The 9,951-nt window shown below is 47.3% G+C and overlaps 2 protein-coding genes across 2 annotated transcripts; one reads left to right on the top strand and one right to left on the bottom strand.

Annotated features, from left to right (window-relative positions):
* Positions 1 to 34: 34 nt before the first annotated feature.
* LOC144035599 (ceramide-1-phosphate transfer protein-like) lies at positions 35 to 3,106 on the top strand. The gene is made up of 6 exons (XM_077545388.1): positions 35 to 387; positions 492 to 556; positions 623 to 783; positions 846 to 951; positions 1,251 to 1,447; positions 1,574 to 3,106. The coding sequence occupies exons 1-6, from the start codon at positions 288 to 290 to the stop codon at positions 1,800 to 1,802; spliced, it is 858 nt and encodes a 285-aa protein (XP_077401514.1). The 5' UTR covers positions 35 to 287; the 3' UTR covers positions 1,803 to 3,106.
* trim2b (tripartite motif containing 2b) lies at positions 1,843 to 9,790 on the bottom strand. The gene is made up of 13 exons (XM_077545376.1): positions 9,639 to 9,790; positions 8,459 to 8,621; positions 8,251 to 8,396; positions 6,923 to 7,103; positions 6,576 to 6,835; positions 6,363 to 6,501; positions 6,118 to 6,288; positions 4,850 to 5,149; positions 4,394 to 4,561; positions 4,149 to 4,317; positions 4,012 to 4,082; positions 3,756 to 3,896; positions 1,843 to 3,671 (listed from the first exon to the last, which is right to left on the bottom strand). Exons 2-13 carry the CDS (start codon positions 8,555 to 8,557, stop codon positions 3,519 to 3,521), a joined length of 1,998 nt encoding a protein of 665 aa, XP_077401502.1. The 5' UTR covers positions 8,558 to 8,621; positions 9,639 to 9,790; the 3' UTR covers positions 1,843 to 3,518.
* Positions 9,791 to 9,951: the final 161 nt, after the last annotated feature.

Here is a 9,951-nt window from a genome sequence, read left to right as displayed (position 1 = left end):
AGACAGAAAACTACATTTTAATCGACTGGAAAAAAAATAAACAGTATTTTTTTTAGTACGAAATCGTGCATTCCTGTACATAAGTAGGCATTTCAGGAATATGTACTATATTTGAGTATTTTTCTTGACGACTTAAAACTCATTTCTGTTAGTGTGTTTGGAGATAAACACCAGTGAGCAAAGGTCGAGTTCAAAGTTCATCCGGGGACGAGTGTGTCTGTAACACAGTGCACAATATGATCAATGTGTGTGTTGTTTATGTGTGTGTTTTGAAGCTTTTTGTGTGAATGGTCGCCATGGTCACGCTGGGACGGACAGCATTGCTTCGCTGCCTGCTGTTGTCGGCCATCTTGGCGCTGATTGTCTTCCTCAGCTCTGTGTGGCTCCGTAAGTCAGTTCACTCGCGAGCCCTTATTGTGGCTCGTCAAACCAACCCGCCCTCACCATTGACCTTTGCCTGGCGCTTTTAATGCTCTCCGTACACTCCGCAGCTCAGAGTGGCGATGTTGGAGATTGTGGCCCTGCACACTTCCCATGTCGGACGTATAGAAAAACGGTAAACATAAACATAAGCTGATTGGAATGTTTCTCCTGATGTAAAGTCCTTTTCTTTCATCCTCAGCCTCCATTGGTGGAGCCTGACAAAGTCCTGCCCCTCATCAAGGAGTGCCCCGGCCAATCGTTTCAGGCGTCGCGTCTGCTCCACTTTTTGACGTCCAGCATCTCCATTGCCGATGATGTCCTCCTGGAGCCGTACCTACAGAGTTGGGATCAGCTGATCACGTACGCTCCAATCACAAACCGTGGCAGGATCGCAGACTAACCGCTCTCTCTTCTGTCGACAGCTTCATGGAATCTCTCGGGCCCGTGGTCTCGTTCTTCTCTCAGAAGGTCAACGAGAAGATGGGCCTGATCCGACAGCTGGCTCGCAAACATGGGCCGGAGGGAGGGGTGAGAGGAACAGCGGACGTGTGACCTCAAGCGGCTTTGTGACCAAACACGCAGTGTGTGTGGTTCTGCAACAAGTTCTCATTAGTTGCCAACTCAAATGTCTGCAACTCATTTGGCTGGAGCACATTAGGGGCTTAACCCGTTTGCTGCTTATTGGGCTGCACTCAACAGCATCTTAACTTTTGCTGCTTAAACGGGTTGCAGATGATAGCATTTGGGGCTTAACTATTTGGCTGCCTAAACAGGTTGCAAAGGGGAGCTGAACCAATAATGTACGTATGCCTGTGCTCTCTCTGTAGGCGTACCGCTCAGTACGCTCCATGGCGGAGGCGGAGCTACGTGAGGGCATGGTGGACTTTTCCCGCCGCACCGATTCAGGCTGCAGGACGCTGCTGCGTTTGCATCGCTCGCTGCTGTGGCTCACCATGACGCTGGACGGCCTGACGCACGCCCCCGACCAACACGGACGCCTCAAGACGCCCGGCGAGCTCAGCAGGTATGGACACACCTTTGACGGATGATGTCCATCTTCATTCCTGTACTTGGGCTTATTATTTATTATTATTTCTGTACTTCTGCTTAAATATAGAGTTTGAGCACTGTTGCCACCTCTGCACCACAGGGACGCCTACCAGGTAGCGCTGGCCCCCCACCACTCGTGGATGCTCCGACAGGCCGCAGAGCTGGTCTTCCTCGCCCTCCCGGACCGGGAGTACTTCCTACGGCTGGTATGTGCCCAGAATCAGCGTGAGGCGGAGCCCGCCCTGCGCGGCATCATCCGCGCTCTACAGAGGGTCCACGGTGCAACCCAGCGCATCCTGGAGCAGCACGCCATGCTGGACCTGCCCTGACCCCGCCCCTGGTATTGCGAAGGTCAAGTGCAGCTCCAAATGGATGAAGAAAGTCATTTATTGATTATTGAATGGACATGCAGACAGGAAACATTCACATGTTCAACTGATTAACAATCAATAGCACATAAACATCCCTCGTTGGTCTTGATTTGACTGCTAGCATTGATAGCATAAGCTGGTTTGTTAACTTTTTCCCCATCAATCTTTGGTTGACAAGGCTGGTTCACTCTTAAAAGTTATTTATGGAAATATGATGCAACCAATTTACAGTAATCCCCCGCATATTCTTCATTAATCATCTTTGGATGTTGGTGGATCTAAATTAGCTGGTGTGTGACGTGATTTTTGTTTTACGGAGATCAAATAATGTTTCATTAAAATATTTATTTTTAAAGACAATATTGTAAAATGAGTTTGAAATGATATTTAACATCAATTAGGCCACTCGCTATCCTTGAATAGCAGGGGATTAATCTATTATGTGTACCACAAAAAATAATCAATAAAATAGGACGTCATGTGTAACAGAGTTGCGGTAGCATTAGCTACAGCCTTTGAGCATGCTAATAAAACAATAAATAAATAAAACGTGATAGCCACACAATGAACATGCAAAAATGTTAGCAGAGTTGGCCCACATGCTAATAAACCCATGATGTCAGCCTTGTTAGTTTCACTATACTAATAAACGTAGAACATTAGCCGCGGTTGGGGAACATGCTAATAAACTATGCTAATGACAATCTTGGTGGGGAAATAGTTAAAAACAGGCATTAGCACTGAGCTCGTGGCGTGTGCTGGCTTGTTAGCTTTGAAGACACCAGTTAGTGTCACATTTTGACTACGGACTACTGAATATTGCAAAAAATGTGCTACTCACAAAAAGTTAATGGATATTAGGCTCTCAGGTACAATTTCAGGATGAACCTAAAATTCGCTTTCCACCTTATAAACGTTGCACAATTTGCTTTTTCTTTACACAAATTCACAACAGATGTTTAAACAATTAGTCAACTAAAACAATTCCAAGGATGATATATGCCTTTCTGTGACTTGCAGTTCATCGTTCTACATATCGCTAGCTTGCAGATTTAGGTTCCTAAAATGTCACCCCAAAAACTTAAAAATTAAAAAAAAAAAAAAAACTTTTTGTGAGTAGTTTAGGTCAGTCAAGTCTAAAGGGATATGAACATAACGTTTTGGCACTTAAGAATTTCAATGCACACAATGGAACACAATCAAAAGTAAGAATGCCATGAAATGAATTCATGAGTTTGCTAATTAAAATCAATGTCATTCGACTCCGCCCACTCATTCTTTGACCCGGATGGCGTTGCTGGTGAGCACGCACACGGATTCATTCCTTCTGTAATGCGAAAATGTCCAATTTTAACTGGTCGCTTTAAAGGGATGATTGGTCACCGTGTTGTCCCTGTGGGGGAGGGGGCCACAGCGAGTCACAACACTGTGGACTGCTAGCTTTGCCCCTTAGCCATCCATGCTAAGGAAGTTAGCGCTTAACTACCTCTTGGAGGCTGGGAGGTGGAATACATACCCAAATTGAACGATCACAAAATTACATCATATCGATCCGAGGACATCACTCACTTCCGCCATCTTGGCTGTCCACCTAGGGATGTTTAAATTAATTGTGACCTCATCGGAATGAAAATGGCAGCCACCATCTCCCCTTCTTCTTCTTCTATCTTGCCGTCACTGCAGATAGCGGTAGACTTTGAAGCAGTGGTTTCCTGAGTCGGCCACCACCACGTGTCCGTCCTGGGTCAGGGCTAATCCCTGCGGACCGTACAAGGGGTCGGCCGACGTGTTGATGTAGGATAGGAAAGAACCGCTGCCATCAAACACCTGAACAGGAAGATAATTGGGATGTTTTAGTTTTATTGCGCTTCTCACAGAGTGGACTAGGGAAGTTTTTCTGACAAGTGACACCTGTATTCGACTGTTGCCCCAGTCGGCCACGATGATGTTCCCGTTGGTGTCCACAGCCACGCCCGTTGGGGCGTTGAACTGTCCATTGCCTTCGCCGTTGGATCCGAACTTGAGGAGCAGCTCCCCTTCCGGCGTGAACACCTGCCAAAGCACAAAAACATCCTTCAACTTCTGAATCTTAAGACAACCGACCAAAGCTACAGAAAGAGGAAACGGATCTGAAGTCTTAAATCTTAGATTAGCCGAAGCCCGCTACCTTGACGGAATGGTTGTGGAAGTCAGTCACGATGATCTCATTGTTCTTGTTGACGGCGGCAAAGTGTGGACCTTGGGGAAACCAGCACACAAAGGTTAAAGTGGGTCATGTGATCCGGCCAGCGCACCTGACCTTACCTGCAAACTGCTTGTCGCCATTCCCACGACTGCCGAACTTTGTGATGAGCTTTCCGCTCAGTTGGAAGATGAAGACCGTGCACGCTTTGTTGTCCACTACGATCACGTGACCCTCGTGGTCCACCGACACGCCCTTGGGTCCCATCAGCCTGCCCGAGCCCAGCTTGGCCTGTCCAATCCATGTAAGCATGACAGGTTAATTAACAACCACCGGTCCATGGACTAGCACACTTTGTGACACCCACCTTGAACTTGCCGTCGCTGGAGAAGATGCTGACCCACTTGTTGTCATAGTCGGCGATGATGATGTCACCGCTGGCGTGCACCGCCACACCCGTAGGCCGCTGCAGTTGCCCCGGCGACCGTCCACGTACCCCAAATCGACTTTTGAATTCTCCCTGGCTGGAGAACACCTGAAACACCGGAAATAAAGTCATTTCGATTTCATATTTGTCATTCAAACAGAGGTGGCAAATCCGGGTCCAGAAAGTATAAACCCTGCCACAGTTTGCCTTTAGTCCCAGGTGCTAGCTAGCTAGCTAGCTCCCTAGCAGGTAAAGGAGCTACCAGGGAACTAGCTAGCTAGCACCTGTGGCTAAAGTAAAACAGTGGTAGAGTTTTTACTTTCTGGACCTGGATTTGCCATTTATGCATTTAAGTATTTACTACAACAAAATTCCACCAATCAAGTGTGGTGTCACCTGCACACACTGGTTGTTGCTGTCAGCGATCAGGATGCTCCCGCTGGCGGCTGCGGCGACCCCTTGAAGGTTGGTGAACTCTCCCTTGTTCCGCCCCTTGGTTCCGATCCGAAAAATGAGGTCGTCCTCGATGGGGTTCTGGGTTTTGCGGCGCGGCGTTCCCAAGGCGCTGCTGGCCCTTTTGGAGCCCTTTTTCTTCTGGCCCGGGGACTTGCCCCGTCGCTTGGCGCCCTCCGAGGAGCCCGTGGATGGCGTGGCGTTGGCCGCAGAGTTGGAGGGCGTGGTGGTGGAGGGTGAAATCTGGAGAGAAGTTTCTCTGATCTGTATATATTGCTGGATAGTTGATAGGCCAAGACTTTTGAAGCTGCAAGTCCGCCATATTACCACTCCCAAGAAACATTTCTCGGCATACGATCCTATACATTTTACTGTATTACTCAATAGAAACAGCATGATTTATGATGTTTTAAATTTGTTGAACATAAACAAGAGGACTTCAGAAATTTTACAAATTGCCTTAAATAAATACATGTATAAATTATATGTTTAATTATGTTTACAGGAGAAAACTTGTATATATTTTTATTAAAGAATTATAACTATAATTCAACAAAAGATGCCTTTGCCAAATCTATGTTGGGGTCAAAGGAACTGAGGGTGAACTGAAAAGGGGGCTTCAAAGCAACATATACCGTCCACTAGTGACCACCCCGTCACAAACCAGCCCCCAGTTTATACAGTAATCTGCTCACGAGATGGGAGGGGTAAAATGGCCGCCCTGTGGCTTCAAGGGCTTGCACGTACGTGTATGCCTGGCCTATCACCTGTCCAGTAATATATACAGATCAGTGGTGTCTACATTGATATGGTTAAAGAGGAAGTCAACCCTAAACATTTTTGACAATAATATGTTATATGTGTTGTCGTTTTTATCCATCTCAGGGGGCAGTCATTTTACCACATGCTGTCGACTGAAGATGACATCACAGTTGCTCCGGGCTCAGGAAACGACCAATCACAGCTCACCTGTTTTCTGAAGCTGCGCTGTGATTGGTTGTTACCTGAGACCTTGAGCAACTGTGATGTTTACACTAGACAGCAAATAACAAAATGGCCACCTTCTGATATTGATAAAAACTGCTGGATTTTGCTGCTTAACTCATATTCCACTAACACAATATTAACCAACATACTGTATTTAGAGTAGTTGGGCTGCATAGAAGATATTATTGTCTTTAAATATGGTTCTACGAGCACATTTCACCCACCTGTGACGTGCCAACGCTCAGTTTGAAGGGACTTCCTTTAATGTGTTGGTCGTACAGACGCAGCGCCAGTGAAAAGTCGCCCTCTTTGGGCAGCACGTAGACAAACTCATATGTTCCATTTTTGTGGTCCAGAATCTCGCCATCCACGATGCTGCCGTCGGGCGTGAACACCTGCGGGAAGGAAAAGACCAAGACAAGATCAGCAAGCCTCATCGACATTTTGTTTTGGCGGTCATGTGCACAACCTCAGCTGACAGGATGGCGTTTCCACTCTTGCAAGCCCCTCCGGATTTGTCTCTGGTTACTATGGTGACGGAAGAAAGGAGTCCCACGATACTCTGTTCCAGGCCGGCGCCCATGGCCTCGCTCTGGCTCGCCACGGCACTGAGGAAGAGGATGATGTGGCTTTAAATCAGACAATGCTTGAGCATCAGACCAACACTTTGTAAGCCTCTTACCTGGTGGTAACAATAGTGCCCAGGTTGTGGATCCACTTGCGCAGTCCATCCGTCTCCAGGACCAGGTCCAGCTGGTCGTTTTCCTCCGGTTGGCATGACAGACCTCGCCTGGCAAGCTCCTCCAGCTTCCCCTTGAGGTCCAGCTCCACTTCCAAGTTGCCGGCACACGCCTCCGTCGCCAAGACTTCCTCTGCACGGGTGCAGGCAGACGACACGGCGCCCTCTCCCTGCTGGAGGCTCTCGAGCTGAGACTGCAGCACCTGGGGTCACCACAGGACAACATAACAGGTTACGGCTGGCTCGCGAACCCACTTCACTACCAAAATGCTTTGCTTCACTTCAATCACCTTGTGCTTGAGGCCAAAGGTCACCTCCAGCTCCATGAGAAGAACACTCTTCCTCACGTCTAGCTGCTTGTGAAGGTCCTCGAAGCTGGACAGGATGTCCTCCTCGATGGCTGCCCTCTGATTGGTCAGCTGCTGGACCATCTCTCCCACCACCACGGCGGCGGCCGAAATCTGTGGTAGTCTGGAGAGCACAAGTGGTCTGGTGATTCCATAAGTCCTTTCAAAGTGTCCAAGGAAGTGGGGCAGCGCCGAGCCAGCCTCGCCTCAGATTGGGCAATCTCAGAAAAAGCAGAACTAGCGCAGAGCAACACCGCCATCTAGTGGTAAAATTGCAGTACTGCTACAGAGGAGGCTCTTGGCAAGTGTTTTTGAGTTTTATCCAACCACGTCTCAAATTTGGTAACTTAAGGGGAAGTCAACCAAAAAATGAAGATTGTATTCTGGTTAATATTGTGTTGGTGGAATATGAGTTATGCAGCAAAATTCAACAATTTTTATCAATATCAGAAGGTGGCCATTTTGCCTCTTACTGTCGAGTGAAAATGACATCACAGTTGCTCAGGTCACAGGTAACAACCAATCACGGCTCAACTTCAGAAAACAGGTAAGGTGTGATTGGTCGTTGTCTGAGCCCTGAGTAACTGTGATGTCATCTTTAGTTGACAGCAAGTAGTAAAATGGCCGCCCCGTGAGACGGATAAAAACGCCTGGATTTTGCTTCATAACTCATATTCGACGAATGTAATATTAACTCATGAGCCATTTTAACTGAAGCAACCCCCTTCACTCTCGGCTGTTTGACTGAATTTTGACAGATTTTGCAAGGTCCACAGAATATTCTGTTCTATTGCTATAAAACTATGGAACCTACCAAAAGAAATATTAGAGTCTCCTTTTTCCATCAGGAAAAAAGGTGTATTTGTATCTGTTTCCGTTTTGCAGCAATTAACATTAGAATATAGCTAAGTTTCATCATTATTCACAAATCTGTTGAAAACACTGGGAAAAAGAGCTTGTTGCAAAATGGCCTCTTATACTCTGCTGCCACATGCTGGCCATTATTTGTAATAACTACCATTGCTTTAAGCGACCTCTTCATGTCAGAAGCTCTATCAAACCCCTACAAAAAAAAGTATACGTTTTTGGTAGTGCAGGACAAAGTATTAAAAAAAAAATTCATATTGTTTGGGGTTTGAATGAGTTAATCAGAATGTTTAGACTAGTGAGGCCACATATAACATATTATTGTCCAAAAATGTTTAAGGTTGACGTTCCTTAAGTCAATTTGAGTCCAAATCACACTGACTCAAGTCACCATCTCCTTTCACCTGTCATGAGCCGCCCTCATTCCCGCCTCCAAGGCGCGCCGGTGCTGCTCCAAGGCCTCGCCTATAGGCACCCTGGGGTGCTCGCTGTGCTCAGGCACGCACTCGCCGCACAGCGCACGAGTGCACGGCAAACAGTAGTCGGACACCTGCGGATGACATGACGTCAAGGATGGCGACAGCGCTGGCGCGCTTCACGTGGCCGCCTTACCTTGCCGCCATGCTGCGGGCAGGTGTCCTTAGTGGGCGGAGCCTCTAGCACGGTGCACTCCTCACTGCTGCTGTCTGGAGAGTGTTGATGCGCCGCCATCAGTCCATGAGGCAGTCAGAGGAGGCCAAAGGCATAAGCAAACTAAGCCAGATGATGTTGCGTCCTGCGGAAGAGAAGAAGAAGAAGGCGGTTACGACGGAAAGGCCCCCCCCGTGAGAGACGTTAAGTAGGTCACGCTCGTGTCTTCGGAGTGAGGGTGATGCTGTGGTTGCCATGGAGACCAAAAGTGGAGCCATCTCAAGCCTTTGATCCTAAAATGCTACATTCACGCAACTTAATTTGTTCCGTGAGCCCGCTCATAACTCAAAACACTCGTATGTCAAATCATCGGTCCTCGTTTACATTAATAGGAATGACGACCAAGGGGCATAATTCAGTCATGCAGGCACGAACAAAAGTTTCACAATGACTCCGGTGGCATTAATATTTTATCTTTGCAGAGGACAAAGAATATATGTCTGTGAGAATTGTTACATTTACGCTATGTAGTTGTTTTAAATGCAGTACACAACATGTAATTCTCTTCATCTGGCAGTGGTTTGAAGTCTCTTTTTTCCAATGCTCTTATCTTAGAATTTCAAAGCAGTCGTTCAAAAATCTAAGCAAAAAATCTGCGGGTCTGATCTCGAAAACCTTATCGATACCTACCATACCTTAAGACATTATTGTTCAGTCGGTTTATTACGTTTTGGAATCATAGTTAGTCGTATATTTACTGTTTCATAGATAATAATAAAAATATCGAGGGGGGGGGGGGGGCGCCAATTTCTCACCTTTTTTCGCTATTCGCGGATAGGCCCCACCCTCTGCTAGTGGTGGGCGTCTACTGTACACAGGTATAATCCTTTTTGTAATTCAGTATTGGAAAGTGACTTTCCGTATAGTTTGCATATTCAACAATGTAGCAGTAATCATATCATTCTAGTCTAGTGCCATAGCTGCTGTCACTATTAGCGCTCAGGATGCTAACTTCATGCGCACACGCAGGCCGGATGTCGCACAAGCAAGCTACAGATGCTACTGTCTCTTCCCTCCATCATCATCCCTCCATATTCACTCTGTCACTCGCCATCTCATCACAACGTAGTGACATGTAAAAGGTGGGAGGGTAGAAACTCACCAGGTTCCAGTGCGACGGACGCACGGCCGAGCAGCATGTGTGTGTTTTCCAGCCTCAAGCCATCCTTTTCTGCCTCTGTGCGTGTGTGCGGAGGGGGAAGGAGGATGCCACCATCATCATCATCATCATGGCAACACCAGCAGCGGCAGAAGCAGAAGGAGGCGGGGGGGATGGGCGTCCAATCTGCTTCAATGTCCTCCCTTCGTTTCCCCTCCAGCCGCTAGGTGGCGATGATGTACAAGAGGCTACATATGAAAAGAATCGGAAGCACTCGGGAACATTCGGATTCTGTCTGCTGAAGCGCGAGTACGCG

The sequence above is a fragment of the Vanacampus margaritifer genome, chromosome 15 (assembly GCF_051991255.1).
Source record: "Vanacampus margaritifer isolate UIUO_Vmar chromosome 15, RoL_Vmar_1.0, whole genome shotgun sequence".
NCBI lineage: Eukaryota > Metazoa > Chordata > Actinopteri > Syngnathiformes > Syngnathidae > Vanacampus > Vanacampus margaritifer.
Note: the sequence above shows the minus strand (reverse complement) of the source record. Positions and strands in the feature narration are given on the sequence as shown.

Excerpts from the sequence above, each read along its gene's own strand:
- LOC144035599 (XM_077545388.1), top strand. The coding sequence starts at position 288 with ATGGTCGCCATGGTCACGCTGGGACGGACAGCATTGCTTCGCTGCCTG. Across the intron at positions 784-845 it reads AGTTGGGATCAGCTGATCAC|CTTCATGGAATCTCTCGGGC; the intron begins GTACGCTCCAAT and ends TTCTGTCGACAG. Across the intron at positions 1,448-1,573 it reads ACGCCCGGCGAGCTCAGCAG|GGACGCCTACCAGGTAGCGC; the intron begins GTATGGACACAC and ends TCTGCACCACAG.
- trim2b (XM_077545376.1), bottom strand. The coding sequence starts at position 8,557 with ATGGCGGCGCATCAACACTCTCCAGACAGCAGCAGTGAGGAGTGCACC. Across the intron at positions 6,289-6,362 it reads ACGCCATCCTGTCAGCTGAG|GTGTTCACGCCCGACGGCAG; the intron begins GTTGTGCACATG and ends TCCTTCCCGCAG. Across the intron at positions 3,897-4,011 it reads TCCACAACCATTCCGTCAAG|GTGTTCACGCCGGAAGGGGA; the intron begins GTAGCGGGCTTC and ends GTGCTTTGGCAG.